The sequence below is a fragment of the Mesoplodon bidens genome (genome assembly GCF_964165515.1).
Source record: "Mesoplodon bidens genome assembly, chromosome: 15".
Classification (NCBI taxonomy): Eukaryota; Metazoa; Chordata; class Mammalia; order Artiodactyla; family Ziphiidae; genus Mesoplodon; species Mesoplodon bidens.
This window is the reverse complement of record NC_138171.1, coordinates 60,474,778-60,489,826: the sequence shown is the minus strand read 5'-3', so window position 1 is coordinate 60,489,826 and position 15,049 is coordinate 60,474,778. Positions and strand designations below refer to the sequence as shown.

General features: G+C 44.5%; 1 protein-coding gene across 2 annotated transcripts in view; it reads left to right on the top strand.

The window, feature by feature from the left end:
* Window positions 1-15,049, top strand: part of RBFOX1 (RNA binding fox-1 homolog 1) — a gene marked incomplete at its 3' end in the record, with an annotated part of 187,416 nt that overhangs the window by 127,336 nt on the left and 45,031 nt on the right. For both annotated transcript variants that reach the window (XM_081255267.1, XM_081255268.1), the window contains exons 9-10: window positions 4,025-4,157; window positions 14,314-14,353. In XM_081255267.1, coding sequence (XP_081111393.1) covers window positions 4,025-4,157; window positions 14,314-14,353 — 173 coding nt within the window. The remainder of the gene's footprint in view (window positions 1-4,024; window positions 4,158-14,313; window positions 14,354-15,049) is intronic.

Below are 15,049 nucleotides of genomic sequence, written 5' to 3'. Positions count from 1 at the left end.
CTTCAGAAGGAGATTAGACAATAAATGGAAGGGAGGAAGAGAAGGAGGGAGGAAGGGTGGGAGGGAGGGATGGACGCCTAATCTGGCCTCTGTATCTCAACACCGAATTACATCTTGGCGACAGAGTTTTGGGTGAAGTAGAAAAGAATAGCTTTATTGCTTTGCCAGGCAAAGGGGCCACAGCGAGATAATGCCCTCAAAATTGTGTGTCCTGACCTGGAGGGTAGTGAGGAGTTTTATAGTAACGGTTCAAAGAGGAGGGCGTGATCAGCTCGTGGACTTTCTTCTGATTGGTTGGTGGTGAGTAAGTAGTAAGTGAGAGTCAGCATCATCAACCTTCTGGTTCCAACCCCTCTGGGGTCTACGTGCTTGTGAGCAGCATACTGTTAACTTCTCCCACCTGGCAGGGGTTTCAGTATCTGCAAAACAGCTCAAAGATATTGTTATATGTATCCCTTGAGGGGGAACCAGGACCCTGCCCCAAGGCTGCACTATTGTCTCTTGACGGCCCCTCCCTTGTCTTCGCAACCCCTCCCTTCCCTGATTAGCAACTGTTTGAACCTGCCTGTTGAAACTCATGGAAGGGGACACAGAAAGGCTTTTGTGCCCAGGAGCCCCACAGGGTCCTGCTTATTTTCTGGAGGAAGGGAGGGAGGAAGAAAAGAGGGGAAGAGAAGAGAACAGTCATCCATCACGGTGACTAGCTAGAGACTTCATTAAGAGACCCCTTGGCCAGCTCTAGACGGCAACAAGAAAGGGATAGTTTAGAAAACCATCCATCTGGGAGACTTATGTGCCTTCTCCATGAAGCCCCTGTTACAATGGAACCTCCTTATTTTACCTAAGGGTACTTGGCCTCCCAGGAAGTTGATGTGCAGTCCTTCCCTTGTTCCTTTAACAAAATAAGAATCCCTCTAATGTGCCCTGCTTGGAGCAGCCCAAAGAGCCTGGTATTAAGACCTGCAAATCCCTTATCCTGCATCGAGAAGGATATTTTCTCCCTGCAGCAAAGGGGGTACAAAATGGCATCCTGGCTCTACCCTTCTAGCAGCTTGTGTTCCCCTTGCTCTACTGCTGAGCTTCTGTTTCATGTTCTATCTCAACATCTAAATCCTCCAAGAATTATTGTAAAACCTGCTTGTCGCTGAGAGGGATCTTGTCTGTCTCACTCCATGGCGTAGCCAGCGATAATGAATGGGTCAGCGTAATTACTGTGTTTCCTCACACAGGCAGCCAGCTGCTCTGCCAGATTGTGAACTTTTCATTTGCTTTATTTCAAAATCCAAGGTGTTCCTCTGAAAACTTAATATTTGAACTGTGGCAAGATAGTGCTGGAGTCAAAGGCACGCTTGCTCATTTTCTCCCCAGTCCTAAAGCCAACATCTCCTATCTCATGACTCTTGGGCTTTTACGATATTAGGATTTCCCTGCTTTTCCCATTGAGGTTGACACCTCTTTGCAATTTCAAGAACAGTAATTGAAACACCAGCCAGGAAACATGGGTGGTGAGGGCTGGAAAGCTGAGAATTAAGTACTGCTGTATGATTTGTCTTGAACGACAATTAGAAAAAAGAAATAACCTGGATGGTCTTCTCAGACATAAATAGAAAGATAAAAATCATTCTGGCTTGATTCTACCACCCTAGCATTTACCAGCATCATCACAGAAGGATATGGTAGAATCCACGAAACAGGATAGCTGTTGGCCATTCAAGAACACACAAAGAATTCCAGATGACAGCTAGTCTGCCTTCACTTCCGGGTCAAGGGTTATATTCCACTCCATGCAATTCCATGAATATAGAATTGGGAATGGCTCCTGTGGGAAATCCCACTTCCTTCTTCTCCCCACCCCTTGCCACCCACATGCAGCTGCAAACCTACTCTATCCAAGGACTCTGCGAGTAATGGGAATTGATGGGGTGAAGGGTTTCTACTCTTTATTTCTTTCCTTTTCTTTTAATTGAAGTATAGCTGATTTACAGTGTTGCATTAATTTCTGCTGTACAACAAAGTTATTCAGTTTTATATATTATATATATATCAATACATTATTTTTTTACTATTCTTTTCCATTATGGTTTATCATAGGATAGTGCAGGTAGTTCCCTGTGCTATACAGTAGGACCTTGTTGTTTATCCATTCTATATATAGAAGCTCGCATCTGCGAACCCCTACCTCCCACTCCATCCCCCCCCCAGCCCCCTCCCCCTTGGCAACCACCAGTGTGTTCTCTGGGTGGAGGGCTTCTACTCTTGAACGTGATAGCGGGGAGGGGAAAAGCCCTTCTCGGCCGTTTGGATGTAGGCAAGTTTAACATAATATGAAATACAACACCCTGTGAGAGGCTAGGTATTCAGCAAAATAGAGATCCTGGCAGAGGGAAGCTTGGATGTGCTGAGTTAACTCGGGGAAAGAGCTTCCTTGGCTGTGAGGCCTCTCTGAGCCTTTATGGTCCTGTGATGCCAAGATCCTGTGATGCCAAGAGGAGCTGTGTCCTTCCCAGCCTTGCGTGGGGAGATACAAAGATTAATGGGATACGGTGGGAGGCCTCAAGGAGCTGGCAGGTGAATAGAAGAGGTAAAGTAATAAATGACTGATTTCTCTCAATACCTGTGAGAGGTTGGGTATTCTGCAAACTAGAGTTCCTGGAAAAATGAAGCTTGGGGGTTCTGGGTTAATGGTGTTAATGCACTTCCCTTACCTTAGGACTTTCTGAGCCTTTAATATAGAGCTCCTGGGACAGTATTTTCCTAAAAAAGCATCCCCTCCACGGGATTCAGTGTGGGCAACAGTGCCTGCTGCTAAGTGGGATGGGACAGGCATGGCCAGCATGGTGAGAGCAGTGAGATTCAGTGACAGAAAGAGCAGGAAGGCAGAGGTGGTGTTCTGAAGGCTTCAAGGGCCCTGATGCCTGAGGATTTGCAGACATCCTAGGAGGAATGACACCCCAGGCAGAGGAAGCCATATTCATTATCAGGGATCTCAAGCATCAGGCTTACTTTCCCTGCTGACTCCAAGTCATTCTGCTCAGAGAATTTTCCCCCAGGGAAGAAAACCCTGCCCAAACCCTTTCCTTCAGAGTCGAATTCCCACACTTCTCTGCAATTATGTTTGTGGTAGAAATGGTTTTATAAGCTGTATAAATGGTTAGGGGGCTGATGGGACCTTAGTAATAATTTGTTTCTTGGAGCCTGAGAGGCCCATACACCTACGCTGTGTACACTTGTCTCTAGGAATGCAGTATTTCAATTTAAAATTTTTAACAAGCTATATAGGTACATAAAGGAAAATAAGGAAAAAAAATGAAAATGGGTTGGGGAAAAGCTATGAACAGACAACTAACATTTACTTGGAAGTTCAGCCCCAGAGATAACTACAAACACATTGAAATATGTGTGTATATGAATTTGTATATATAACTATATAAATATGCACACACACATAAATATGCACATATACATATTCACATACACACATGCATGCGTACATGTATGTACACACAAACATCCAGGTATATTGTATATACACATATATACATATATTCACTTCCACATGCACACATGCTTGTACAGATGTATGTGTACATATACACATATGCATAGTGTGTGCTCATCCACGTATATATTGCACTATGCATATGTGTATATGTATGCATGTGGATAGATGGGTGATAGGTAGACAGATTTGAGAGCACACTGCACATACATCTTGCAATCTGTTGCAATACCTTTTTAAAAATTTAAGTTTGTGCAGTGAGCTTTTCTCCCGTTATTAAGAATGGTCTGTCCTTGACCTTGGGCACAGGGACCACGGGCTGAACTAGCCCATCCTCTCTGGAATCAGACCTGGGTCTCCTCCCTCCTCCCCGCCTTTGGAAGCCTGACTCTGAGAAGGAAGCGGGGCAGGTGTCCAGCCTTGGCCTGCGGGGAGAAGGGTCCTGAGTGGGGGTGGGGAGGGGCGGGTGGTTCCCTCAAAGGCAGGAGTGCCTCTGAAAGCTCTTCTCTCTCCTGTCGCCCGCAGTGCCCGGCTTCCCGTATCCAGCCGCCACCGCCGCGGCCGCCTACCGAGGGGCGCACCTGCGAGGCCGCGGCCGCACCGTGTACAACACCTTCCGGGCCGCGGCGCCCCCGCCCCCGATCCCGGCCTACGGCGGGTAAGTGGGGCAGCCCCCCGGCCCCGGGCGGGCCTCCCGCACCAGCACCCCTTGCGTGCGATCTAGCGCATGCCGGTCTTGAGCGCCCCCCCGGAGCCGCCCGGCATGCAGCCCGCGCGCTTGCTGTGCAGCACCTTGCAAAGAGTCTTGAAAAATGAGTGTAATTCGTCTTGTCATGGTTGGTGCCTTTAAGCATTCTACATGTCACATTTTGTTATGTAAATTCTCTTTGAGACTGAATGCTGGAGAACAGAGAAATGGTTACAGCCCAAGACGTCTTTCTGATGATTGCAAACATCTGGTGATTAAGGAGGTTGGATCACATTTGCCCTTTGAATCCCTCGATGGAGGGACAGGAGGGTTTCAAACGTACAATTCACTGGGGCGGTCTTGCCCCCCTCCCCAAAGACATCTTGTGCTTCAAGGTGAATGAACCTTTGGCCCAGAAGAGAAAATTAGGTGTCGAGTCTAACGCAAACTCTTGAAGTTCAAAGAAATTGGAAGTGACTCATTTAGTTAGATTTTCCAAAATGGCCTTTGCCTTCCTTTTTCCCTCTCTGAGGACAATGCAGATTGATTTGTTCCCCAAGGCCCGTTTGGTCTTTCTGTACATGGACTTTGCTATTGCCGAGTGAATATCAAGGAACGGTGGTGAATGCTGAAGAAAAAAAAATTGGTACTGGTGTAATGGGCTGCTTTCTTGGAGTGCTACCCGTTCTGCCTTGCTGTTAGGAATCCTCCTAGAACATTCTGGCCCCCTGGAGTCGGAGAGAGGGAAGTCTCTAAGGCAGTGGTCCTCATGGGACATTGGGAATGTCTGGAGACATTTTTGTTTGTTATGATAGCATCTACTGGGTGAAGGCCAGGGCTGCTGCTAAAAATCCTACAATGCACAGGACAGGACAGGACGGCCTCCCACCACACCCCCCAACACAAAGAGTTACGGGGCCCAAATGCCAGTAGTACCGCTCAAAGGAAAACTCAGCTATACCCAGCACAGTCTGGCCAGGACACTGGCTTTCTGGCCTCTAGAAAGAATCTGGCTATATTCAGGACTGTGTGAAAGGGTTAAATGCATTTTCTATAGCTCTTTGGCTTATCCATCTTTTAGAAAACCTGAATAAGCCTGGATCATCTCTATTCTGATGACAAAGGGAAACACTCTTTGTTCATTATTTATTCATATCTCAACGCATTCCCAAGTAGAGCATTTGAAGTGTTTTAAAAACAAATGCAATGAAACAAAGTTAAGAATATTAAGAAGTGAAATTTGATGAAATCATCAGGAAGGGAAAATAAAAGCAGAGAAATAAAACAATGTCTATTATTTCTGTATTGTCATTAGAGTTTTTTTACCGAAAAGGTGGAGGATAATAACGGACCAAGGATGCATCGGCCTTAAATTCTCCCAACCCTCCAAAACAATGTGTCTGCGTGTCCTAAGCCTCATATATCTGACGGTGTACTGTAAGGAATCATTGCTAGTATGATCATTATCTCCAGCCCACAGTGTCGAGCCCATTTTTAGATTCAAAAAGGCAGAAACAAAGATTTGTTATTCCCAAGGTCACATCATGAGTTATGAAGAAAAAATAAGTTACCCTTTAGGCTCATGAAAGCAAGATTCATAAGCTGTAAATGCAGAATTGCCTGTTTATATCACATTAGTTTGTCTGAAAATCATTATCTTACCTTAGTAGATGGTAATTGTCGCTTTTTGGTCTATGTACCCTCAATATATCACTACTCTATTGAACAGAAAAAAATAAAATTGTATGGCTTATCCTCATGTGAACAATTTATAAAAATCTCAGAGTAACACACCTGCTGTAAAATTGAAATTTGCTAACTTATAATGAACTTGCTCTTTGCTGGCAATAACCGGGTATAACTAATGCCACGTTCGCCAGGGAGAGAACCAGGCATCTCCAAGCGGTGAAGCACGTTGTTGGTGACTGCTTTGGACATGATTTCATTTTAATATTCCAGTGATCTTCCTCATCATTTTGGTCATAATGGTGAATTGTGCCTCTTCACTGGCAATATTATGGTTGGAATTCTGAAACCACACCTAGTAGGAAGAGAAAATTCTCAAGACGGGCAGAGTAGGAAATTCAGAAGGGCTAAGGGTGTGTGTGTCCATGTGTGCATGTTCTATAAGAGAAGATTGAAAAGGAGGAAATTCAGCTAGTTGCCTGGGTGTTTTGCTGGATTACAAACTGCCTGGAGTGCTTTGCAACAAAATGAAAATGTGTGAACTCAGTATCTTCAATGAAGGTTCCTTTCCCTTCATTGGCTTAGGCTGAAGGAGTCCATGGGGGAAGGGGCTGGGAGGGGCAGCCCATCTTGGAGAGGAAAAGAGCTGAGCAGGACACAGCAGACATTGGCTGGAGTCCAGAGCGCCCTGATCTATGTTGAGTGGAAGCAAGTAGCAGAGAGGTTGGAAACCCATTTCTGTTTCCAGGATGACATGATCAGGATTCAGGTGGTCCCGGGAATAGTGTGGATTTCCTGTAGCTGTTTGTCTTCAAAGTTCTTTAGTTTCCTGATTTCTAGATTTGACTGTCTTTCCTCCAGTCCGGTTAATTGCTTCTCTCAGCTGATGCACTGTCTTACGCTAAGGATGCTGAGGCACATTGCACCTTTGGAGGAGTTTCTCACAGTCAGGCACAGGGAACACCATAGATGCTAACAATTTCAACAAATGTGATAAGTGATAAGATAGGGTGTTGAGTGGGCACCAGCTTGGGTTCCAGAAAGCTTCCAGAGAGAGAAGAAACCCAATCATTTCCATTGTAAATCAATTAAACTTCAGTTAAAAAAATTTTTTTTTGAAAAGTTTAAAACCAAAAAAGAAAACGAAAGAAAGAAAATCCAATCATTTCCTAAATTGCCACATTAAGCTCTCATTCTGCGATGCTCCCTCATACTCAGAGGTCCCCATCTTTTTATAAGGCATCACGTAAAAACTACTGCATTTATTTAGGAAGAATCTATTTTGCCCATTGTCACCAATTGAAGACACATCTGTCATCCTAAACCTCTGTTTTCCATGAAGTATCCAATATGAATACTCTGTTACTAAAATCGCAGCGAAGAATGTGTCATTTATCCTATGCCCATGTATAGCTTCCTTTTTTTTTTTTCTGAGAGATTGAAACAAATCCACAGAACCTCCAAGGCCACCTTTGTGAAGCCTTGAGTGACCCTTGGAAGTATCCAACGTCAAGATAATCACCCAGGAGGATTCACTAAGGATGCTCTTACATTTCCTTTTACTGATTTGGTTTTTCCCTCCACGTCCTGATATTTTCTGAAATTTCTCCCAGCAAGTAAACAATGTAGGTTATGAAGAGCCCTATCTCCTCTTTCTCACATAGCTAAATAGAAAGTTATTGGGACATTAATTCATGATCACTCCTGGTGGCAGGGGGGAAGGCTCTACTTGGACCAGGGATCACAGGAATGAGGGGAAAGCCCTAGCCTGGGCGAACCAACCCCTTAGTGATTGCCAGCATTAACTGAGTGAGAATGGGTGATGAGTTAGAAAGCTAGTGTCTACACAGTCTATAAGATTGTTACAATCCTATAAAGACACAGACTATGGGGCAGATGAGATTAGCTCCTGCTCTTCTATCTCATACTACCCTGGGTAGCTGACTTAATCTCTGCAGGCACAGTTGCCTTAGCAGGTGAGTGAAGACTACACCTGCCTCCGTAGGGTTGATAGAGGATGAAGTAGGGAGATGCAGGTAAGGTTACAACTTAATCAGTTCCATCAAATGGCACGTGTTAAGTGAACTGGAGCTACTGTTGTTGCTGTTGATGTGGTTATTGACATTTTATTAGTTGCTCATACTCCCCTCTTTCTCAAGGGTCCCCTTTGGCTTATGTTGAGTACCCATATCTTTCCTTCCATGAGTCACGTACCCATTGGCTGGGGGACTCCTACAGTTCACAGACCTCCATTCCCCATAAGCCACAGAGATGGCTTTGGACACAGGCACTTCAGTGGTTTAAGGAATCTGTAGATTGGAAATAAAATATTAACTAGTGAACAGTCTCGGAGAGCTAAATGGACGAAGTCATCCATATTTCTCCTTGCATTTGCTCCTGGAGTCTGTTTAGATAAACGGCTACCATGTCCAGTCTGTCTTCCTAGGACTCATATTTGGGAAGGTAGAAGCGTCAGAGACACATACACCAGACTCAGTACAACATCGGATGTTACAGGACAGCAACTAAACCTCAATCCTCTCCCCACAAAACCCTATGAGGTTGGCCTCACCAAGTTCTTGTTCTTAATTAGTTAATTAATTAATTAACAGCACCTTATCAAGTGCCTACTATGTACCAGTCATATTGTATGGGACTAGGGATATAGAGACCCATAGGAGATTTTTTAAATTATTATTATTATTCTAAGTTAAGCACCCAGCATTTGCTATAGGGTTTTTATCTTGGCTCTCTGGATATTTTTGAGCAAGACATTTTGTACTTTCTCAAGTCATTAATTATGTCACATGTATGTACAACTTCTCAGAGTTACCATGAGAAGTATTTTGAGCTGAATATGCTACTCTAAGTGCAAGAAAGATATGGTGGTATCCCAGGAAAAAACTTCTTACAGTTGCTCAGTGCAAAAATGAAGCCCATACACAGAGCCTTTGGGAGTGCTTTCAGGTTAGGTCCTGAAGAAGCCTTTAGAACAGTGTGTGCAAACCTTTCTTTCTGTAAATCAACCACGTTTTTTGGTTTTAATTTATAAATGTCTTATCCTCAGATTGTATTATCTGATCCTCAGATTGTATTATCTGATGCTTGGGAAGTTTCTCGACGAACATAAACATTAGGTCATCATCACCTAGCCCCAGAATACTTTCCAGAATTGTCTTTAGCTTTTTTGGTTTTTTGGTTTTGCCGTGAATTCTTGTTTAAATTCTCAGGCAGTTTTAAAAATGTAACCTCTTACATAAAAAAAAAAAAAAAGCCTCTTAATTGAGTGCATTTAAAGACAAACACTCTAAGTCAGTGGTTCTTAAATTTGGGGGGAGAAAGTGGGATGTCACAGATGCCTTTGATAATCTAATTAAAATATGTATTTTCCCAAGGAAAATGTCAGTGTACATACACTGCACAATTCTATACAAATGCTAGTGAGTTTATGGACCCACCTGATATCCATTCAAAAACAACTAGATTTGAATGCATTAAAAATATTATTTTCCACATGGAATGGGCAGTAAGATAAAGCAGCTTTAAATAACCTTTCCTTCAAGAATGTATTTGTGGCTGGGATATATTATGTTACACAAGCAGATTGTATAGTTTGGGCATCGCATGATTTCTTTCTTTCCTTTTTTTATAAAGTAAACTAATTTGCTATAGAGCAATCATTCCCTGCTTGCATTCATTCAAATATTTAACTCCTGTTATTACCTTTCTAAGAAAATGAGATGTGCATTTGCATTACGCTCTTGCAAAAGCATATCGCAGTTCCGAAGAGATTACAATTACCTTTGCATGGCTAGACAGACCACCTCTGCATTAAAATAAGGCTGTGGGATGTACAGCTAATTTATCAATAGCTACGCATTAGACATCACCCCCTGCCCTCCTTTCCCTTCACATATGCACCTGTTTAGTGGGGTTTTAAAAAAATGTTTGGATCCATTCTTGAAAACCAGCATGGGACTTTCTAAGAGCTTGCCTATAACCAGCTCCTATTTAGAATAGGACCTAGGAAGCTGACCTTCAGGGTTGTCTCAGATGTAAAGTAAAATGACACGTGGAGGTTGGTGCTCCATAGGGCAATAAGCCTATTTGTCCTAGGACAGGCAGCGTCAGCATCCCGTTACTTGTTAAAAATGCAAATTCTTAGACCCAACCTCCCCACTCCGCCATCCAGATCTATTGATTCAGAACCTCTGGGCTTGGCATGAGGCCCAGCCATCTGTGTTTTAACAGGCCCTCGAGGTGGTCCTGATGCCTGCTGAAGTTTGACCACTGCTGCCTGCCATGACAATTAAAAATTTGGGCTGTGAAGCCGATACAACCTGGGCTAGAATCCCAGCTTCTTCGTCAGTACCTAGTTCTCTCTTGATGTCCAAAGAGGCTATAATAACATTATCCGTCTCATAGGGGTATTTTGAGGATTAGGTGGGGTAATAATAATTAGGTCAGACTAGGGACGGACACAGAGGCATCGCTCTCTAGGTGTGAGGGCTTGTGGCGATCACATTCATGCTGTGACTTAGGAAAAGACACACAGTATTGTGATGAAACTCACAGCCCATCAAGTGGCTTTGTTTCATGTGGCCAATGAGGTTGGCCGTATCGGTTCCTAGTTTTTTGGAGTCATTGTGAAGGTAGATCACTCCCCCTCTGGTTTGTTTCTCTCCAAACTGTGCAGGTGTTGCCCATAGTGAAAACCAGCAGTCCCTATCCTGGGCGGTTTGTAAGAGCAGCTAGAATTCTCCACTTCCTTTCTTAGGGAAGCCACCACAGTTGGCTGAGCCTCTGAACACCCCCAAACTAGAAATTATGCCCTGGACCCTGTAGACATCGGACCTTGCATTGGCTGTTCCCTTTGCCTGGCTTGCTTTCCCTCCCTAGTTCCTCTTGAACTAGCTCAGGCGCTGGGGTTTCTGGGCCATTCGCTGGGGTTCCCTCACCTCCGATGCCAGCCCTCCTCCTTCCATCACCAGGTCAGAGTGCCATCATTCCCCTCCTCCACAGCAGCTCTCGCGGCTGCCACCTTACACCAGTGTACCTGGCTTTGTGCCTCCCTGTAAGCTCCCTGAGGGCAGCCTTCGCTGGTGCACTTGCCCTGAGCCTCAGCATCGTGGTTGGAGTGTAGTAAGCATTTCAACAGCAGAGGAATAGGGCTTATCAGTCAGTTTGTTTGAGTCTGTTCAAATGAGATGCCAGATCACATGTTCCCTTTGGTTCTCCGTCTTGTAAATGTGGGATGTCAGAGTCCCTGAGTAATCTTCCGTGGTCCCTGGTGGAGGGCAGAGTGTGGCAGCCAGGTCACCCGGCTGAACAAGCCCAAGGCAAACATCGGGGCCTGTTCCTGACTCACTTCTGGGAGCTGTTGGTACCCAGAGGCTTGCCATGGAGGCACGCAGCTGGCTGCAGTTCACAAGAGCTTGTCCTGATGAAAGAAGGGGCCCTTTTCTCAGCCAGAGCTCTGCCTCAGCCACTCCTGGTCCTGTGCCCCCTGGAACAGCCCCCAATATCTGCTCCATTATTCACAGAAGAGCAGACACAGATGGAGTTCCCCTCTACAAATATTTAGAGAAAGGCATCCCTTCCCATATTTGAATGTATATTAATGTTTGGTTAAATAGTAATATATTATTCACATGTGCATCACATTCTGTCTAGCCTCTTGCACGGGTATCCTAAGTCTGGGTCCAGGTTTTTGGGGTTTTATTGCTTGTTTGTTTGTTTTTGGCCTCACTGCGTGACTTGTGGGATCTTAGTTCCCCAACTAGGGATCGAACCCATGCCCCCTGCAATGGAAGCTCAGAGTCCTAACCACTGGACCACCAGGGAAGTCTCAGGGTCCAGTTTTCGAATCTTACCCCCCTCCCCCATTGACAACAGCCGTTGATGCTGAATAACCAGATGAAGATTCTACCTAGAATTGCTCTGTGTCACCTTCTGTCACCTACTAATGGCCAACCCCCCCTTTAAACTATGGGCAGTATTCACTCAATAGATATTTACTTACATCTTCAGTGTGAAAAGCAATGTGTTGGCCATCAAGTGGGATAGAATGTCGAGTAAGCTGTTGGGTGCAACTTTCAGGGTGAAAGGAGCTGCCTACACAAATGCCTGTAATATTTGACCAATATTTAAAATGGTTGGACCAAGTGAGGATTCGAGGATCGGAAAACGTGATGCTGGTGTTCACGGGAAGGAGGAAAAACCCCGCTTGGGTTGGGCGCTGGATAAAGCACATAGCGATGTGATATTTAATTAGAACTTTGTTGGCAACTCCCTTGCTCATCGCTTTGCACACATCACCTAACTCAGTCCTCCCTTGACGTGGGCACTTACCTCTTCCCGCATTTCGCAGATGAAGAAGTGAAGCTCAGATAGCTTAGGTCATTAGTCCCAGGGCGCACAGCTGCTGACTGCTGAGGCTGTGACCCAGATGCCCGTGGTTTCCTCTCTAACTTGGCTCTTGAATGGTGCTCCGCTTCTGGTTGAGGTTATCAGGAGATAAGGCTTCCCTGGCACAAGGACCAGCACTTGCAAGGGCGTGATGTCATGGAGGAATGGACAGTGTGACGTCTTGGAGGAATGGACAGCGCTCTTCTGATCTGGCTGAATGATCAGCTCTGGGCCCAGTCTTGTTGGCAGAGGCCGGCCCTGCCTTCTGACCCCCAAAAGGCAGTATCTTTTTATGTTACAAATGTTGAAAGAGAAATCAACCCCTAGCTCAGGATGCCACTTACCTCTGTATCTCGGATTAGGGTTTGACGCTGCTTGACAAGTGCTCTTGTGAACCGGAGCCCCTTTTCAATCCAAATAAAAACAGCTGAAAGCAATTCCTACTGACCTCCTTAGCATGTGAAATCCCTGCCCCGTTTTTAAAGATGATGGTACTTGGGGTTTAACCAATCAACTCTGAAAAGCTCTGAGAAGCACACTGCAGTGTTCTCCAGCAAACCAGTGCCACTGCCGTGTGCGCGTGTGCATGTGTGTGTTGTCAAGTGTCTCCTCCTGGCTCTCGATATGCTTGGCTTACCTGCGGGTCCACTCTGCTCCTGAAGCCTGCTGGAATCCTTCGGTAATCAAAGTCCTGCTTCTGTTAGGACTGCAGCTCCATTCGACGGTGGGGCGCATTGGAGAATTTGCGGTGGGGCGCATTTGACAGAACCATAAATCATCTGTAAACTCCATGGGAAGAGATCAGGGAAGGTTATTAATAACAACTGCTAACCTTTGAAAATATGCCTTAGAAACCCGCATTTTTGTATTTGAGATGTTTTGGGGTCTTCACAAAGGCCTGTGAGATGCGCAAGCTACATGGGATCCTCATTAAACCCATTTTACTGCTTAGGAATTTTAAGTCAGTTTCCTAGGATCACAGAGCTGTGAGCTTCTTTTCCTGGATATTTCACTCGAGGTAAACCAAAAAACTTCTGGGAAAGTCCAGGATCTTTTATTTACCCCGTCCTGTGAAGTCCCTTCTCTCTGAGATGACTAAATGGACAGGAATCAGAGAGATGCTGTGAGGCCAGGCTTGTTCAATCATTTTGTCGGAGTCTGCTTAGTCTGGTTATAATTTATGCGAATATACACACAGACATAGGCGTGTACACACATATGACTCATGAGCCCACATACACACAGATGTGCACGCACATACTACTACACACATCATATGCACAATATCTGCATTCATATACACATGCACTTATACACGTGTACATGGTATACACATGCACACATGTATGCATTTACATGTTCAAAGTAACACACATTCATATGCATATATACGCATGAAGCACACTCATATACAAAAGCACACATATATTCTTGTACACACATCTACACACCTGTTCACCCACCCATATAATTAGAGATATTCTACATGTACCATAGAAGAGGGGCATATGGAATTACCAAATAGAATACTAGAGTGTGAAAGAATATAGAAGAAAATTTCTGAAATCGTTTGGATTGCGCAATGCCCCTGAGGTCAGCTGTAACCCGTATTGAAAATGTGACATCCATATGTCTGCCCTTATCCATCATATATTTTAAGCAGATGATTTTTTTTCCGGGGGCACCTCGATGGTTTGGCTGAATGCAAACCCCGATCCTCATATCTGCATGGGTCACTTAAAATAAACGTGAATCCTCTTTGCATTTCTGCACCCCTCTGGAAAGGTTGGAAAGTCTGGTACCCAGCACGCCACCATGTCCTGATTCTGGGCCGACACCGAACCCCAGCCTAATTTTCTCAGTCTGATGGACTGCCGTCGTCTCCAACCTCCTTAACCAATCTGAAAACGATCCTCGGTTCCTGTGTTTCGGATCTTGTGACCAGACTAACTTCGCCAGTGCAGGGGTTGGTGTGTCTGCATGGGGAAATGCACTAATATGAATGTTTTTCTTTGTGTGTGCGCCCTTGCAGTGTTGTTTACCAGGATGGATTTTATGGTGCAGACATTTATGTAAGTATTCATTAACGTGCATGCCACCCTTGTTTCCTCCCGAGTCATTCTTTTTACAAGTTTGCTGCAAATTTCTCTACTGGGTGCCGCCCATTTCCTCTTCCTGTGAGAAAGAGTCCAAAAGGCTTGGAGGACTGAAGGCCTTCTGCTCATGATAGCCGTCGTGCTGTTGAGTGAGTGGAATGAACTCCCTGATTAACTTCAGAATAAATGCAAAACACCTTCCCAAAAAAGATGACATTTTTCCCATGTCAAATTAAAGACCCTCCTTCAAAAAGAAATCCTCTCTGAAGTTCTCAGTATGGTCTGTGTGTTTTCAATATAATATGTTGGATGACAACTGTAGTTACCAGCTGTAGAGGGTGAAAATATATTTTCATGGCTGATGTTTTGGATGTTTTCTTGTAAATATATTTAATTGTTGACCACTACAGCCCTAGAAAGATATTTCTTCCCCCAAACCCCGTTTCTCTCTCTCTCTCTCCCCCATTGATGATTTTAGCAAGAAATATCTCCTAACAAAATAGAGACCAACTTGAGCATTCAACTCTTATTTTTTTCAACTCTTTATTCCCTCCATTTCCCCAAAACAGTTACCTGATTTAGAATTATTTGTCCAATTTAGAATTGTTTGTTAAATGGTACCACTTTATTAAGCTTTTCACTTTTAGAGAAGAGGAGGATGTTTCTCATTAT